The sequence below is a fragment of the Sprattus sprattus genome, assembly GCF_963457725.1.
Source record: "Sprattus sprattus genome assembly, chromosome: 3".
NCBI classification, from domain to species: Eukaryota; Metazoa; Chordata; class Actinopteri; order Clupeiformes; family Clupeidae; genus Sprattus; species Sprattus sprattus.
Genome location: NC_137922.1, coordinates 38,262,022 through 38,281,496, shown reverse-complemented (window position 1 = coordinate 38,281,496; position 19,475 = coordinate 38,262,022). Strand labels below are relative to the sequence as shown.

The window sequence follows — 19,475 nt, the reverse complement described above, 5'->3', positions numbered from 1 at the left end:
CACAGCCAAAAGTAATGACAATCTCTTACCTTTATATGGTCCACTGAAAAGTTTCCATGAAGCAGACAGTCCACTGCTAACTAATGAATCATGTTAGACATGATGAACTAGTAAATAGTTAGAGATGAACCTGAGCAGACTTGCTACAGTTATTACACCAAATCAGACTGGTTTCTTTAACCAGCAACATTTACTTTTATTTACACTTGGTATTTTGATCTTTAAAATTGGGTCTTTTAAAGCTGACAGGAGGAATTTCTCTTTCCATTAAAAATTTCTCTTTTCGTTAGGAATTTCTCTTTTCATTTCTATACATTTGCTTGTAATTTTTCAGTCTTTTTCTGTAGGCCTATTTCTAATGAGCACTGATGCCTTATCTCTTTTCAGCCCTTCTGATGGCAGAGCTTTGAAAACCAAGCTACTGCAGCTGGAGTGTCACTTCACCTGGGCTCTGACCAAAGAAATCGTAGACCTGTCAGATCTGCAAAGCAGGCTGGAGGACCAAATAGAGCTGGACCTGGGCAAGAAAGTTGGGGCAGCCCGATCATATTGTTTTTTGGGCTATGTCAGGTACCTGCAAGGATTCCTAGATGATGCCCTCGCAAACCTGCTGAAATCGGAAAAGCTTGCAAAGGAACATGGTGAGGATTGTGAGAGATTTCTTACTGTCACATATGGCAACCTTGCCTGGCAACACTACTACCGGGGATCATACTCCCAGTGCAAGATCTTCTTGGAGAAGCTTGTAGGGATAAAGGAGAAGTTCCCCACTGGGTCCCCAACCGTGCTTCAACCAGAGGTTTACGGTGAGAAGGGCTGGACCTTCCTTAAATTCAACTACAAGTATTATGAGAAAGCGAAGGAGTGCTTCAAAAGAGCCTTGGAGCTGGAGCCAGACGACAGTGAGTGGAACGCCGGCTACGCCATTGCTCTCTATCGCACAGAAGTCGAGCCGCCAAAAGTGGAAGACTCGCTGACAGTAAATCAACTCAGACGAGCCATAGAGAAAAACCCAGAGGATGCCGTTCTAATGGTGTTGCTTGGCCTGAGGTTGGCTCTGTTCAAGCAACATCACGAGGCCGAGAGGCTGGTCGATGAGGCTTTTGAGATGGATCCAAGCAACCCACACGTGATTCGCTACGTCGGGAAATATTTCCGCCAAGGTGGCTCTGTGGACTGGTCCATTGCACTGCTCAAGAGGGCCGTGGAGCGCAACAATAATTCTGCCTTCCTTCACCATCAACTGGCTCTGTGCAAGAGGAAGTAGATCAACCTTTTCTGACAAGGCGGCGCCAGGGGCAAAGGACGTGAGATCACACAGCTCATCCGTCAGTGCATCTATCATCTTCAACTGGCCACGACCCTGAAGTCTAACTTCATTATTGCCATGGCCGAGCTAGCTCTGCACTATGCGGAGGATTATGATATTGCTCGGGCTGAGGACATGTTCCAGACCACATTTAAAGTGGCGAAGGAGATCCACGAGAAATTGCAACCAATACACTTTTACTATGGTGAGTTCCAGCAGTACCACAAAAAGTCTGAAACACTGGCTGTCAAGCACTACAAGGAGTGTTTGACACTTGGGCAGGACACAACCGATGGGAAGCAGAGTGCCAGATCCCTGAAGAAGCTGGCTGAGAAACACCTTGAAAGGGACCCCAGAGACGGAGAAGCCTTTGGGATCCTGGGATTCGTCCACAAGGCGGAGGGAGAGAGGCGGCAGGCATTGGAGTGCTATGAGAAAGCTCAGCAGTTTGATTTTAACAATGATGAGTATCTCAGTGCCCTGTGTGACCTTCGGTTGTCATTGCAGTAATTCTTCCTCCATGTCAAAGCGAATAACTACAACCACAGCATTTCACATGCACGGATATCTCGCCTCAGCTTATATAAAACTTGGTTGATCTGACAGCAGTCATTGTGGTAGAATGCATCTGGTGGGGAGTTGGAACATACTGTTATATGTAGCAGCAAACCCTAAAAAACAACAAAATATTGATCATCATGAAGTCATGTATTTCCCCAATAATGCTCTGTATACTTTTACATTTAAAGCACTTTACTACATTATGTTTCTGTCCGTCATTAGGTAAATCTGTGTAACCTTATTGTAACTGAAACAAACTTGTTTGTGGGAGCAAAAGTATTTGAATAGTTGTTCATATGTAATTGTTTTTGAGTTTCAGTGTGTGTCTATCTTTTACCAAACTCTAAAATATTTAGATTTTGTCAAATGAGAGAAGCCACTGAGGAAGAAGGTGGTTGTGTAGGTACAGGTGGTGTCCACTAGCCAACCTGGGAGGAGGATGGACAGAAGAAGACAGAAGGAGGACAGACGTGAAAGAGAGAGAGGGGGAGGTAGAGTCAACGAAAGAAGGAGGAAGAATAAATACTCAACAATATTTTTGGAGGAGAACTGTGTATTTTTCTCCACCAGAGAGCAGTAGAGTGAAGGCTGCATCTGTGAACGGTAATAATTTGCCATGTGTGTGTGTTTGTGTGTATGTGAGAGAGAAAGAGATGTTCTCTGTGTTTTTGAAGTCATCTGCGCATCGTCTTTCTTCTCTCTTCTCTCTCTCTCTCTCTCTCTCTCTCTCTCTCTCTCTCTCTCTGTATGGTGTGGGTGGTGGATGGAAGGTTGGTTGTTTTAATGATAAGGGACATCAGAAAAAAGCCGCCTTGAAGGCAAAACACTTTGACAATTTTTACTGAAGTCTTATTTTGTAGTACCGTGTAGATAATACAAATACATTCTACTCAACTTCATCTCCATCATCAACTTCAGGTCTGATATACAGCCGCGGAAAAAATTAAGAGACCACTTCAAAATTATCAGTTTCTCTGGTTTTACTATTTATTGGTATGTGTTAAAGTAAAATGTACATTTTTGTTTTATTCTATAACCTACTGGCAACATTCCTACCAAATTTCAAATAAAAATATTGTCATTTAGATCATTTATTTGCAGAAAAATGACAATTGGTCAAAATAGCAAAAAAGATGCAGTGTCTTCAGATCTCGAATAATGCAAAGAAAACAAGCTCATATTCATTTTTAAACTACACAATACTAATGCTTTAACTTAGGAAGAGTTCAGAAATCAATATTTGGTGGAATAACCTTGATTTAAAATCACAACTTTCATGTGTCTTGGCATGCTCTCCACCAGTCTTTCACATTGCCGTTGGGTGACTTTATGCTACTCCTGGCGCAAGAATTCAAGCAGCTCGGCTTCTTTTCATGGCTTGTGACCATCCATCTTCCTCTTGATCACATTTCAGAGTTTTTTTTATGGGATTCTGGTCTCGAAATTGGGCTGGCCATGACAGGGTCCTGATCTGGTGATAGTCCATCCACACCTTTACTGGCCTGGCTGTGTGGCATGGAGCATTGCCCTGCTGGAAAAAACACTTCTCAGAGTTGGGGAACATTGTCAGAGCAAAAGGAAGCAAGTTTTTCTTCCGGGACAACGTTGTACTTTGCCTGGCTGAGGTTTGTAAAAGACCATAAGGATTGAACCAAAGCCGACTGGAGGGTCTCCTAGTTCGTCTTCTCTGATGAGTCCAATTTCACAGTAGGTGCAAGACTCTGTGGCTTGTAGGCCTCTCCAGGTCTCCGTCTAACCATCAGACGACCATGTGTTGGGCAAAGCTGAAAATTGGACTCATCAGAGAAGACGAACTAGGAGACCCTCCAGTCGGCTTTGGTTCAATCCTTATGGTCTTTTACAAACCTCAGCCAGGCAAAGGACAACGTTGTCCCGGAAGAAAAACTTGCTTCCTTTTGCTCTGACAATGTTCCCCAACTCTGAGAAGTGTTTTTTCCAGCAGGGCAATGCTCCATGCCACACAGCCAGGCCAGTAAAGGTGTGGATGGAGTATCACCAGATCAGGACCCGGTCATGGCCAGCCCAATTTCGGGACCTGAATCCCATAAAAAAAAACTCTGAAATGTGATCAAGAGGAAGATGGATGGTCACAAGCCATGAAAAGAAGCCGAGCTGCTTGAATTCTTGCTCCAGGAGTAGCATAAAGTCACCCAACGGCAATGTGAAAGACTGGTGGAGAGCATGCCAAGACACATGAAAGTTGTGATTTTAAATCAAGGTTATTCCACCAAATATTGATTTCTGAACTCTTCCTAAGTTAAAGCATTAGTATTGTGTAGTTTAAAAATGAATATGAGCTTGTTTTCTTTGCATTATTCGAGATCTGAAGACATTGCATCTTTTTTGCTATTTTGACCAATTGTCATTTTTCTGCAAATAAATTATCTAAATGACAATATTTTTATTTGAAATTTAGTAGGAATGTTGCCAGTAGGTTATAGAATAAAACTAAAATGTACATTTTACTTTAACACATACCAATAAATAGTAAAACCAGAGAAACTGATAATTTTGAAGTGGTCTCTTAATTTTTTCCGCGGCTGTGTATTATCCTACTCTTAAAGACGTAGTCCACTAATCTAGCAAAAGGTTGTTGATATTTTAGCGCAATACCAAATCAAATCACACTTCTTTTAATGTCAAATTCTAGCTTTTCACCAGTTGCAAAAAAATATATCAAATATTTTATATTTATCTGATTATTAAAACAGATCTAACAGATATTGTTACAAAGGACTGATGATCTGCCCTAAGATTATTCACATGAACAGCCCTCTCGCTGTTGTTGGGTCATTCCTGTAGTGCATGCACACTCATGGCTACACTCGTGCACCCAATCAGAGTGTAGTCAGGAAGATGTTTGCACTTAAGGTACCCAGTCGCGGGAAGAGGAGGACAGTGTCACAGTGGATGGAGAGTTGGTGTGAAGGCAGTTGGTTTGCATAAGTTTACCGTTTAAATATTATCATTTATATCGTGTGCGTTCAGATACTTGTAAGCATTAATAATGTTCCTTTATTATTCCTAGTTTATTCTGCTTACAGTATGTGTTTAGATAACCGAGCATTGATATTTAAATCCGTTGTACGATCGCGGGTGTATATTTAATTAATGCCGGTCGCGGTTACTTTATAAATGTATATAATCTTCTTTAGCGAGTTAGGGATATGTTTAGTGTAACTTGTGCTGTTTAGTAGATATAATGTAATTATAAGTGTAATAGTAAGTGATTAATGTAGGTAGTAGTGTGAATTTAGTTATATGACAAACTGGTTGATTAATGCTATTGTGAATGTTAGGTTGTGACTAGCTGTATATTGAGAGATTCATATAGTATTATTGCTAAGTAGTTTGTATTCTGTTTCTTTGCAGAACCACACACAAACACATACATATACTGTACATGACCTAAACACACATACAGACACACACAAACACACCCTATATCCATTCCATTCAATTTATTAATAAATATCAAACTGGAGTCAACATCATTCTCAGGTTACCCACTACAGTCAGGACTCTGTGAGCCCTGGATTTTATTCGGACTACAACTTTAAGAAAATGGCATTCTTTCTTTGTAAGTTAAGAGCATAGTAGGCTACTGTTTCGACCTTTTAAGTTAAATATGCAATATAAGGCTTCTATACACATCACTCTTTCTAATGCCTTGCGATTAAATACTAAACAAAACAAAAAACACTGAAAATATGTGCAGTTACTCTACTGTGGGAAATACTTGATGTGCAGAAAGGCCATCATCTAAAGGGATCCAATACAGCAAAACATCAGTTAATGGTCACTGTTACTCTGATGGGAACTTTCTTCTGTGAACACTCATATGTGAGCACTTGCCTGGGATAAATGGATGAATGGCATCTTTTGAACTAGCCCTAAGAGGTTCAGTCAATTTAGCAGTCAGAGTAGACACATGGATGTTTACAGTATTTTAATTTTCAATTTCAAAAAATAACCAACATATGAAGAGCTTATATTACAAATAGAAAATGCACTTGAAAATGTAATTTACTTTTCTGCTATGAAATACTGTCCTGTTTGCAAGCTCCCCAACATGTGAATTACAAAGTCATCTTTGAATGAACCATGAATGAAATAAAGCCATGAGGCACTCTGAGATTCTTTTGAATGAAAAGTGCGTTAAAAATAAAATAAATTATTATTATTATGAATTTCCATGTACATTCATGCAATCGAAAATGTTGAAAGTCAGGCTGAGAGAGCTGTAGTGATGTTAAGTAGCCAGATATATTAACTGCAAATGTATTTAAATGTTGATTGAGATATTGCTGTCCGCATAGTCTGAAATATTAGTTGTTGATACTATGTAGATACAAAGACACTAAAGTTTGGTATTTATGCATTTGGTTTCAAGAAAGAATACAACTGTGCATAATTGTGTTCTTGATAAAATGATGAAATTACTAAATTACAGATTATGACTACTGAAATGTGAGCAAAAGAGTTCCTTTTGTACCCTGAGCTGCACAAAGTCATAACTGTGCAAAGACACTGTGCTTTCCCCATTTCAGAACAGAAACACATCATTGTTTTTTTAATACAGTGGCAATTGTCATAAGTGAATAATAGATTTCACAGTAGATTTCACTGACGAAAGTGAATGATAATTCATTATTTGTGTGATATGATACACAAAGACAAATGTCCTTTGATGCAATGTGCATCAGTGTGGGTCTTTTATATATAAAAACCCTTTCTTTGAAATTTTCTTTTTTTTTCATTCAAGAGTTAAGTCCTTTTTCTGAGTAGGCTTGGTGAATTCAGAATAGTTTGTTTGAAAAGTTTCAATGTACTACATCAATCTATTTAGGATTTTTTTTGTACTTGTTATATTTAATAAAAACTATTGGCATGATTCCAAAAACAACAACAGCATCAGCAATACATTTGGGATTTGTCTTGATACAAAAAAAGCACACGATTTGAGATTTGCTTCACTGCTAGGAGTTGGCTGATGTGTTTGTGGTCATCAGGTCCTTGTTTTTGGTGACATAAAAGTCAGCCTGCTTGCTCTCCCTGCAGGGGTCTCCTGTCGGGGGCTGGGCTCCGTGAATTTCCCGGTGCCTCCGGTGACATCGGCGGATGACAGCGACCGTGGCGAGCAGCAGCGAGCTGGAGATGAGTGAGAAACCACTGAGGAAGAAGGTGGCTGTGTAGTTACCCGTGGTGTCCACCAGCCAGCCTGGGACAAGGATGGAGGGAAGGAGAGGGAGGGGTAAAGTGAGATAGGGAGGGGGGGTAGAGTCAAAGAAAGAAGGAGGGAAAATAAGTGAGGGATCGAGAGAGAGAGAGGAAAACAAAAACATGTAAATACAAAACAAAGTATTTGAAAGGAGTACTGTGTATTTTTCTCCACTAGAGAGCAGTATAGTGAAGGCGGCATCTGTGAGAGGAACTATTTTGCTATAATGTGTGTGTGTTTGTGAGAAAGAGATGGTTTTGTGTTTTTGAGGTCATCTGTGCATTCTCTTTCTTCTCTCTTTCTCTCTCCCTCTCTGTATGATGTAGGCTGTGGATGGAAGGTTGATTGCTTTAAAGATAAGGAACCTCAGAAAAGGCCGCCTTGAAGGCAGAACACTTTGATCATTTTTACTGAAGTCTTAGCACTTCGTTTTTTTTGTAGTACTGTGTAGATCATACAAATACATTTTATACAACTTCATCAGGTCTGATATATATTATCCAACCCTTAAAGATGTAGTCCACTATTCTAGAAAAAGGTTGTTGATATTTCAGCCCAACACCCAATCAAATCACACCTCTTCCTTACGATGCAACGTGATGATTGGCTCGACTAGTGTATGGCCAGGTCCAAACCACTTAGTTTGTTTCACATTCACAGAGACATTCTCAGACATTCACATTCACAGACTGTGTGCCACACAAAGAACAGAGAGCAAAATAAAAGACCTGAGCTGGCTCTAAACATTAACACTGAACTACAAAGCCCTAGCACACCGCATGACGCGGGTTTAGTTTTAACTCTGTCGCTGTGAAAAATGGCTAATTTCGATGTCAGGCTTGGTGATTGGGCAACCCCCATGGGGAAGACAGTTGTCAACCATTTACTAGCATAATTTTTGAGGATTCCCAGCAGTCAATTACTCATCTACAAAGTCCCTCCTTGCAGAACAAAATTACTGTTGATGGTCAAAGAGGGGAAAAGCAAACTTAGAACTTCTACCTCCTGCGATCTGCTGTGCCAATGATCGACTAACGACTATGTTGACCCTCACCTCCGATTGGTGGGCTGAGCAGATAAGGAATGGCGTGCAGGAAGTAGACGACCCCCAGGGCCGACGAAAGGTATGGTGTGCCCACCACGTCGGAGGTCACCACGGGAATGAGCGCCACGTACGCTCCATCGAAGTAGCCGTAGAGCACGGAGAAGGGTATGAGGAGGGCAAAGCTGCGGAGCAGAGGGATGAACAGGCAGCACAGGCCCTCCATGCCCACGGCGAAGAGGTAGCACAGGTTACGGTGCCTCTTCAACCACCTGTGGGACATGAATGAGAAATCAAAGTCAGTCACAGTCAGCATAAAACACACAACCAACCACACACACATGCTCACACAAACTGGAATATACAAACACTCACCGACAAACAATATTGACAAGGCAGTCAAGAATTTTGTCAAAACTAGGTCTCAATCGATGAGCTTCACTTGGAATCAAGACCTGACCTATGCTTATAAAGACACCAATAGTCAATAGCATGTGAAGCAAAACAAACAAACACTTGTGTTGTTAACGGTCAACTGAGGCTTTGCCAATCTTTCTCTTCAAGGGAAGAGATTAACCTGCCTGTGTTCTGTACAGGGTCCGAGATAGTTAGGCCGGTTAGAACTCAGTCAGACTCTACTCAGAGCATATTTATATAATATAGACCACCTCCTCCAGACCTACACTGAACACTTGAAGTGAGTCTTCAATCTAGTAGAACTAGCTGGTCTATTAGGACTACACTGTCGGTGAGAGAGAGAGAGATTCTTTTCAGCCACACCGCAGATATTCATTATAAACGCATTCAGCAGGTGAAGACACATTTGGTGTCCAAATGTCGCTCTATACACTTTGCATTTGCACTTGGACTTGGACACTTCCACTCTGAGCCCAATAAGGATGAAGCCTGTGTAAAAACGAATGACTTGACATGATAAAATCAACGTCTTGATGCAAGCATGAAGAAGGCTGCCATATTTTCTGCATTTGAGTAAGCAAAGGCACAGTTGGTGATTTAGAGTCAGAGGCAATTTGGGTCAGTGAGGTCAAACAGAGTGTCACACACGTACACCCTGAACCCGCCCACTACTACACATATTTGGCTGAGTCTGTTATCAATTCTCGGAACATCAAGACCATGCGCAATGCAGTAAGTAGAAGTTAGTAATTCATTACTTTGCAAACATTAATCCTAGATGTTCTAAAGATCCGAGATATAAATTCATAATAGAACACCTTCAAAACAAGCACCTTCTCATTTTGCTTTGGTGCAATTTTAGATCAGTCAGTAGCAGCAAGATGTGAGATGAGATGACGTGAGACAACTACATAGTTAGCTGCCTAGGTTGCTAGCTACATTATATTAGCCACTTTCTGTTGAATTAAAACCTTTGGGGGTTAGTCTTTATTATTTTCATGCCACCAGTAGACCTGTTCTGGCAAATTCTTTTTCTACATGTCCTCACTTCATTGCTCAAGCACAACATGTGATATATGGTCTATTAACTAAAACTCATCCATCAACACTTATACATAATATTATTTAATATTTAGATTTTGTCAGACACAAAAAAAAAAGATGGAATGAAGACACCATACCTCCTGTCAGTAAGCCATCCAAAAGAGATATTCCCAAAGATGTCGACGACACCCAGGATGGACATGAGGAAGGCAGCCTGGTGGTGGCTGACCCCGACGTCCAGTGCATATGGCACCAGGTAGACGAAAGGCAGGCTGCAACCACTGGCCAGGAACAGGAAGGAGCCCGCCAGCACCAGGAAGTCCGGCATGAGCAGGAAGCGGTACTCATGTAGGGACTGGAAGCAAGAGAAGGATGAGGAGGAGGAAGATGAGGAAGAGCAAAGCTCACTGTCCGTCTTGGCCTGGAGCGGCTCCTCCGTGGGTCCTGCCAACGGAGCTTTGACATCGTAGCCGCACTCTGAGTCCATGGGCAACGGGCGGACCTCGTCCTCTTTGTAGGTGATGGGGCGCAGCAGAGCCCCGCAGACACACAGGTTGGAGGCAAAGCCCCCCAGAATGAGCAGTGCGCCACGCCACGAGTAGTAGTCAATCAGGAGCTGCACAACAGGCGCCAGGACAAACGTTCCAATGCCACTCCCAGACATGGCGATACCATAGGCCAAGGCCTTCCTCTCAGAGAAATAGGCTCCCACCATGGCGATGGCCGGGGTGTAGGACAGGGCGAACCCAATGCCTGTAAAGACAATACACAATAATTTAAAGTTATTCATTTTGTTTTGGTCATGCAACATATGCATATATATAAGAGTCCTGAGCGAGATAGCGAGATAGCCCCTTTTCTCCCCTGTAACTAAACCCCAAAACTTGGTAAGATTCATGGCAAGCAAGACTTAAAAATATGTATTACATAAAAGTATGAATTAATATTTGTTGGACCAAACCACAAACAGGTCCATGCCAAATGTTCTTGAGGGTGAATTCAGCGTTATTTGGACATACATATCCGAGGACTCACCTGTCAAGACCCCCAGGCTAAGGTACAGGTACTCCAGGCTGGTGGCGAATGAGCTGAGCACCAGGCCAGTGGATGACAGGAGTCCTCCCAGAATCACAGCCACGCGACATGAGTACCTGTTCCCAATGAAGCTGCCAAGAGGTGCTTCCATGAGAAAGAAAGGTTGACAAATAAATATCACAGTTACATTCATACACATAGTAAAGTTGACAAAGAAATATCACAGTTACATTCATACACATAGTAAAGTTGACTAATAAATATCACAGTTTCACAGTTTGCACAGTATGTTCCCTAGTGGACCCACAGCCTTGTGCTTGATTTACCAGTTGAGCTACAGAGTGACAGGCCAGTAGTTGTGGGTTGAACCAAAACAGCACATTCCACCCATGCGGGTGTGTGGACAATTCTATTCTGCAAGTTAGTTAATTGCGGCAGCTAGTCTTTGAAGAGCCATGACAGTTTCAAAAATATTTATATATTCTTTTCCTCATTCTTTCTAATCCTCTCCAAAATCAGCAAGCCCAAACGACGAGAAGTCAACAAACAGGATGGCTGTCCACAGGTCACTGTGTGGTGACACGGACGTGTTCTCTCAAGATGTGCGCTGTGTGAGAGATAGAGGCGGAGCAGTGGGAACCCTTGGCTCCAGCTGTGCACAGCTCGTTCGCCTGTCGTATTCAATGCTCACACACACAAGCGCTCATATACGCACGCGCAATCGCAAACGCGCAAACACACACATTCAAAAACCCAAAAGCTCTAAAACCGGGTTCCGTAGAATGAAGCTGAATGAATCCATATGATACAGTTTACACATTTGATCGATATATACGTCAGCCATCGCTGTTAGGCATCATTCACATCTTTGCATTTACTCCTCGATAAATCTAACTAAACACATGATGTTATACCTGCCTTCAGTGTCAATGTTTGTGGTTTATCAGCTGACAAAAGACTGTAGCAGAGTGACTTAATGGGTGGGTTTAAGGAGGCATGTATTGTAACAACATGCTTTAATGATACCGTTTACACATTTGATCGATATACACGTCAACCATCGCTGTTAGGCATCATTTACATCTTTGCCTTTACTCCTCGATAAATCTAACTAAACACACAATGTTATACCTTAGGCTGTACTGCCTTCAGTGTCAATGTTTGTGGTTTATCAGCTGACAAAAGACTGTAGCAGAATGACTTAATGGGAGGGTTTAAGGAGGAATATATTGTAACAACATGCTTTGATGACACTCGGTCTCTGGCAGCTGCAGGATGATAAGCATTCTAAACGGCACTTGCAACAGTCATCAAGACACAACTGCACTCTATTTAAAATGACACATCTTATCAATGTGTATTTACAAAAAAAAAGAAATCTGTAAATATCTGTGAACAATAATGTTGTTAGCTAGCAATATCTGTTGCTATTTACTTTACTACAAAAGCTCACTTGTTATGTGAACATCATGCACCGACTGACCCCAAAATCAGGGTAAGAAAAGTAGTGGTTGCAGAGTATAATCACACCTGCATGCTGACCATGCTGGACGTCTTCAAAGTCTGAATTGTTATCCTTTTAAGGAAAGAATGTGTGTTGTCAAAAATGCAATAAACACAGACCTACATGGGCTTTTTTGGCTGACTGTTCAGCTGTCTTTTTGCATATCTACTATACAGGTTGCAAGTCCTAGATAACCCACTGACCTTTGTCATACTGACATCTCAGTCCCTGCTCATTTTTTGCTTAAAAATCATTTCAAAACGGAAAAACAATGGATTTAAAAATCACTGAAGTACAATGGTTTTCTTCCTCTTACCGCACAGCATAGTGGTGGAGTCAACTAAGGAGTGGATCCAAGCAGTCCCTGAGTAGTCATGTCCAAAGTGCATCTGAAACTCCACAAAGAAAATGGAGACACACCTGCAACACACAAAGATATTTAGAGAGAATCAAAGAGCAATCAATTGCTACACAATGTATAAATATGCAAAAGCAAGATATAAATGTATGATATATTTTACATTTTCCACTGGGGCCTACAGGAGTGCACACAATTCCTGACTGTAGACAATTCTAAAAGCATTTTTTCTTCTTTTTTTAACCTTTTTACCAGTGGCACTGAATACACAATACAATACTTTGCTTGTTTTTTTCGAGCTGCTTTGGTATAAGTGAATTCATTGACACAACAAATAATTTCTTAGCTGAACGACTTACGGACCACTAAATACTAGCACTCCTGAAACATTAAACTTCAAAGTACTAGTGAGTCGAATAAGACATTTATTCCTTGGAATGGACTCCATATTTGCACAGGGTATAATGCAACTAAGGTTTTTTTTAAATGTTTAGTTTTTTTTCTCATTGGTTGCCATTTTCTTTAGGTATTTTCGTTAAAGTTGCCCTGACAATCTCAAGAATGGCTACAGACACAGGCAGATATCACTACACCACTGTCCAACAGTTTCAACCACCAAACTAGATGCTAATGTATCACCAACAAGACATCCCACATAGAAATAAAATCAGTATTGAAAAATATACAAAATGACAGAATAATATATATAAAATAGAATAAAAAAAAAGCGATTAATCGCGATTCATTTTGAGTTAACTACGACATAAATGCGATTAATCGCGATTAAATATTTTAATCGTTTGACAGCACTAGTAATTATAAGTTGCTTCAAAACAGTTTCATATTGAAAAACACGGTACATTTTTCAAAATGGCCATAAATGTTCCTGCCAAATACTTGTGAGTTACTATATGAAGGCATTACTACATGACATTGTCGATCAATAATCGTGGGATTTTTTTTTTTACAAAGCAGAGCAACGGCAGTCATTATGATGCTTATGTGGCACAATCATCACATGAATATCCTGATTCTAATGGGTACAATTAATCTGACTTTACTGGTATTGCTGGTGCCACAGTTTACTAGCTGACTTAATTTGTCCACTCAGCAGATGCTTTCCCCCAAGCTGACTTACAGCATGGAACAGATACATTTTCCCCCACAGTATGTATTCTTGCTAAGTATTGTAGCCCTGACCTTGGTGTAGTTGAGCCTCATGTTGTTAGCATCTTCTCTAGCTGTTGAACTACAAGAACAATGCAACACTTTAGCCCAGTGCAGTGTAATTACCAGGACGTTCTAAGAAAAACTATTACCTAACTGGCAGCTGGAGAACAGGATGGGGGGTGGAGCGGGGAGGGGGAGCAGCTTTTGGGTCTGTTTGAAGGCCCACGCTGACTGCTGGATGGAAACGTGTCCGAATTGGGGGGGGGGGGTTGGGGGAGGGGGGCGGTGGGGAGTGTTGAGAAGGGAGATGGCTATCCTGTGCTGGCTCTGCACCTGTGCAAACAAGAGCGTCAATGCCAGGCCAGGGAGGCCACTGAGGTCAAACAGGCTCGGTGGAAGCTGCTGCGTGGTGAGGGACAGCCAGCCTCCCTGGAGTACATCCCAGCCACGTCACAACATTCACGCACTGGGCCAAGCATTCCAGGGAAATGTTCTTAGAACAAGACACACATATACAGGTACACACACACGCACACACACGCACACACACGCACACACACGCACACACACACACACACACACACACACACACACACACACACACACACACACACACACACACACACACACACACAAACACACACACACACACACACACACACACACAGGTAAGCATGCTTGCCTCTGAACACATACACATATGGACTAGCACACACACACCACATATACACACAAGCAAACATACATACATAGAAAAGATATCCTCAACCTCACATCCCAAAGTATTAAGAAGATACACAAGCTGAGGTAAGAGTATAGCCACAGATACTTTCTGTCTTGGAGTTTCACCTCTCTTGTGCATGCAGGTGACTCAGTACAGGTTGCTTATCTACAGAAAAAAACTGGATCGCAAGACCAGGTCTGAGGCTCGTACAGTCCAACGATCAGCCGACCTGATTTTCAGGCTAGTGGCTGACCCCGGGGGTTGGGTCAACGCCTGAAACCTGATAACTCAACTTTTTCGGGTAGAGCAGCTTTAGAATCCTTCACACCCTTCAAGGGTGAAAATTACTCCTTCCTCACAACAAAGGGATCAAATGTCAAAGAGCTCAAATGGCTCCGATTAGCAATGCTACAGTAAGAACTGCCATAGCAGTACCCAGGTAGGTACCCTCAGTGACTATTTGACCTCCTCCAGTGCACTCAAGCTATGCCATGTTATTTTTATGGCAGTTATTGGCAGATAACTTCACAATTAACTCACAGCATAGCTGTTACGGAGGAGCAAATTACATGATTCACAGAGGACATTACGGTATCTTTTAGATAAAGCGTATGCTGACACCACACACACTCTCTGGTTGCCACAAAGCCATTGATTAAGATAATGAGGTTACACAAATCACAGTTGAAAAGAAGTAGACACCTTTCCATATGCTCAAAAGAGAAGAAGCATGTCTGATCCAACACGTTCGGGAAACACAAGTTGTTTACGGGCTGACATGTGTAACCCGATCTGAACGGTGGCCAGACAAGGTCGGACACTCTCTGTCAACGTAAAGCGCAGTCAAACTCTTTAGTAACTCTAGGGTCAAGCAACAACTAAATATAGTCATATGTTTTTGTCCTGGTTAGACATACTTTCACCAGACACTGTATGAGACCTTTGAAATGTATTAATATGTAGTTAAAAGGCTGTTAACACAGTTATTATCACTATAATACTCAATATTCCTTTGGCTTCGGTCAGTCTCAGCCTCATGCTCCTGTCAGCCTGGCTTAAAGACTATGTGGTTCAGTAGTTTTAAAACCACCACACAAACTTGAAAAGTTGATGTTTGGCAAAAGTGAATCTCACAATTTTACATAAGGTAAACTCCAAATCACTGTCCAGTCGCAAGAAAGCACGGTGTTCCAGTCTACTACCACCCGAATTCCGGCTCATAAATCTGCTGTTATCAAGTGCCGAAGGTTTAATGAACTCCTCTGCTTCTGCGTGTTCAATGTGCCAAGGCTGGGCCCCACTCACCTAGTCACAGCGCGGGTGCAGACGGTGACCATGAAGCAACCGGCCACTATCATCCAGCCCCAACCGCCATCCTGTGGCAGCACGTCCACGGATCTCTGTTTCCTTGTCTCCTGGGCCATGATGGTTACCCTCTGATCCCTCTATCTATCTCTTGTTCCACAACGTGCACCCACTCCACTTTGGTCCCCTAGTCTTGCTCTTCAGCCTGGCTTCAGCTCTCTGTGTGGCCTCGCCAATGCTGTCAGTGGAAGTACAGGCAGAGACTGACGGTCAGTGACTTTCCTGCATCAAGGGAGCACAGGGGGGTGGCAGAAGTGAAGGAGAGAGGTGCAGGTGAACAAAATAAAACCAAGAGGTGACGACATTGTTTCATCACTCACAGGACGCACACGTGGTAGATTCCGGCACACACTTAACTGCATTGTACATGCTGGTGTCCCAATCAGCACTTTTTGGTTAGGCCTGTGTGACCGAGGTTACTGGCTAACTATGCTGTCTTCTAATCAGTTAAAGTTTAGATATACATAAGGGGCTTTGTCATACTGTGTGGTGGCAAGTTTGAGGCGGTGTGTGTGTGTGAGGGTGGAGGGGTTTACTGCCAAAAATGCAGCATTCTGCTGGCTTTTAGGGTTCCTGCTGTCTGCTGTCTTGATGTCCATGACCCTGCTGCAAGGCTGACACAGAGACTTCCTTCCCTCACTGCCTGATACCTTTCAAACAATGTGAATCTCTTCAGCTACCTTTCCACCACTTTGCTCAAGAAAAGAAAATGCTACACAATTCGGCAGTTTAGCTCTTAACATTTAGTCACTATCAATTGCCTTGCAACCAGAACTATAGACTTATAAACATAGTTATGATATGAGGTTAACCATATGTTTTTATTTGTATGCACTATGTTTTATTGTATGATATGAATATGACTTACTATCAAGCATTTTAAATTGGATGTGAAAACTATTTGTTTGCCGAGTTGATGCAGTCGTTTATGATGCAATCATCGCTTTTAGTTTGGGAATCAGCCTATGTGTACCCGCAGCTGACCAGACATACTAACAATTCGTAAAAAACGTTGGCACTAAATTATCGACTAAGCCTAAATGCTTTCAGTTGTCCACGAGCTAGTTGTAGAACAAGATTCAAACACAAGGGTTCACAGCAGGGGAGTATCCTTCGCCATTCTACACAAAATTTGGGAAGTTGCCCATACAACAAAAATAACGGCATAAAACTATGTTATCATTAACTGAGTAGGCTAATAAAATATGATGCCAGAATGCCGTATTGTTAAGAGTGAGACCAGGGTATTTATTGTTGGTATGCCATTAATTATAAAGATTTCATGGTTGGGTAAGTAAGAAGAATTCCATACTGTGTTCAGACCTCTAGTTTTGACAAGTGGTCTCAATATCAACAGAGTAGTTAGGATAACCCTAGTTCTATCCTGGTCTTAAGTAAGACAAACACTTCAGAGGAGAAACCAAATATGAATGAAAGCCCTAAAAAGATGACTAAATTATGAGAATATTTAATCTGCTGGCCATTCAATTATGAAAAGTTGCATCTGACACGTGGCTTAATCCGTCTTTGGCGGTTTAATGATAACACTATAGAGAAACGAACTAAATTGGAATCTTAAGTCTTGCTGTAACCTTATTATTCAACTTAAAGTGGTCCAACACTAGAGAACTGACGGTGCTGTTGAGGTTTTTTTTTATTTTGTTAGCCTCGGTGTTAAAATATGGTCCAAGCGTAATAAAAATAAACTATGTTTTAAAGCATTTTAGAGTCAATGATGCATTTAAGTATGTCTAAACCTGCATCTTGCCTGAAAGGAAACCAAGCTAGTTGCAACAGATGTGCATTTTTGTTGCGCCAGGATGTGTCTTACTGCATAGAACCACAAATCCCTTGTCATCTGAAATTATCCCAAACCAGTCTTTTTGTACAATGGCATACATTTAACCATCATGAAAACCCAAGCAAGGTGTTTATACATGTCAACAATTCATGCCTTTCGGTGTTTATCCGTCGTCGTTCTCCATAAATATATAAGATGTAGGCTACGTTCCTATTTTATAGTCGCTCAGTCAACACTAGGTAAAATAAAACACGTTACTTCTTCTGAGGAACTTACCATTTTCACATATAAACCCTTTCTTGCCCCCACATTTTTTCACAGAACAGTCGTCAATACTTCCCGTGTAGCCCTAATGAACGACCTCAGTGACACCGACGAAACTTTCAGTCCATGCTTAGTTATGGCGAGCACAAGTTGTGCGAACCCGGGGTTCATGAACATGCATTCGAGCTTACAACCAATGGATTTACCTACCTCTTTTTCCACTCCCCCCAACACGTGAAACAAAATTATGCAATTATGCATGTCTGTGTACCGTGAGCCTTTCCAGTTTACCAGCACACCCAATTAGAGTACAATTTGTGTTGCTGTGGATATCATGAACTAAGTCAGGACACAGTCGAATTGCAAATAGGTGACGATTCGCTTGTTGGTTTTTGCGGCTTTAGGGCATTGAGGCAATGGCCTGGTAAATTGCCATAACCATTACCAAACAACCATAAACAGCAACAAAAAAAACAAGCTAAAATCGACAGGTTTAGAAAACACATCACACACTGGTCCCTTAGAAGGTAATCTAGGTTTATGCTGGACCTGAGGGAATAGAGACCTTAAACGGGATTCTGTAGGCTTTCCGATTTGTATTACTGATGCTACAAGCCTTGGCATCTGGTGCTAAATAAGGGGGTGAAGCTAGTTTATCTGTTTTCTAAGCACAATAAAACTTTTGTTCAATGTGGACTTACATTTTGACACCTCCTGGTATGAAAAGGTTTAGGGGGCCCTATCATTCATACAATGCTATGTGTATAAATACAAGTAGCCCCTAGTAGAGGAGCAATACAGGCCACAAGTCTAACACCCATTAGGGCAATTCATTTGCCTTGTACATTTATGAGGACATATTTGTGTGTTTGAGTAGAGTTGCAGCGTGTAGGATTTATTGGAAATGGTCATTCATACTATTCAAAATGATGCTGTTATAAGTGTATAACTACAAATTATTGTGCCTTTGTTTGCCCCGAATGAGCCGTGCATGCCTACATAGGGAGTGGGTCGTCTTCCGTGAAGCCTTTGTATGTTTAAGTGGCACTATGAATTTGGTGGTGGAACGTGAAGAAGGAAAACATTGGAAATAGAGGGTCAGTTGGTTGCAGTCTGCAACCTCACCGCTAGATCCTACAAAATCCTACACACTATACCTTTTACATCCACTTTTGTATTGTATCGCTCTAGTAAGGACAGTTCAAGCACAGGTGAGTCATGATGCATTTAATGAAAATATACAACATGTTTAGACAGACAAAGAGAGCATAGCAATGGACATGGTCTAAAAAAATGAAAAATCATAACATTGAGGATTACATCAGGATAATTAAGAGGACCTGAAAATCCAGTATGTTCCACCACTTAAGGGCTCTATAACCGAAAACCGCTTTCAACTGTTCTCTTCAGGCACAGTATTTTTGTTTGATTTGTTTGAAAGGTTACTGGTTTTTCAGGTTATGGAAAGTTACACACCAAAACTCATGCAGCACTGCATATCTGGCTCTGAATGAGGTTTCAGTGTGAGACTGCTGCTCCATGACAGATTCTCATATAACAGGAGAAACGTAGGGATTTCTGATTCGTGTTATTCGTCAGATATTCACATGAGAAAAAAAAGGTGAGATAAATAACTGGA

General features: G+C 41.6%; 2 protein-coding genes across 2 annotated transcripts; one reads left to right on the top strand and one right to left on the bottom strand.

The window, feature by feature from the left end:
* Positions 1-358: 358 nt before the first annotated feature.
* LOC308362748 (interferon-induced protein with tetratricopeptide repeats 5-like) lies at positions 359-1,819 on the top strand (the record flags this gene model as incomplete). The annotated part of the gene is given in 3 exon segments (XM_080835475.1): positions 359-1,264; positions 1,268-1,279; positions 1,283-1,819. Coding segments are annotated over 3 exon segments (1,455 nt in total).
* A 5,051-nt stretch (positions 1,820-6,870) lies between these two features.
* slc16a12b (solute carrier family 16 member 12b) lies at positions 6,871-15,830 on the bottom strand (the record flags this gene model as incomplete). The annotated part of the gene is made up of 6 exons (XM_080834127.1): positions 6,871-7,112; positions 8,167-8,426; positions 9,753-10,368; positions 10,651-10,794; positions 12,471-12,574; positions 15,712-15,830. 6 exons carry the CDS (start codon positions 15,828-15,830, stop codon positions 6,871-6,873), a joined length of 1,485 nt encoding a protein of 494 aa, XP_080690253.1.
* Positions 15,831-19,475: the final 3,645 nt, after the last annotated feature.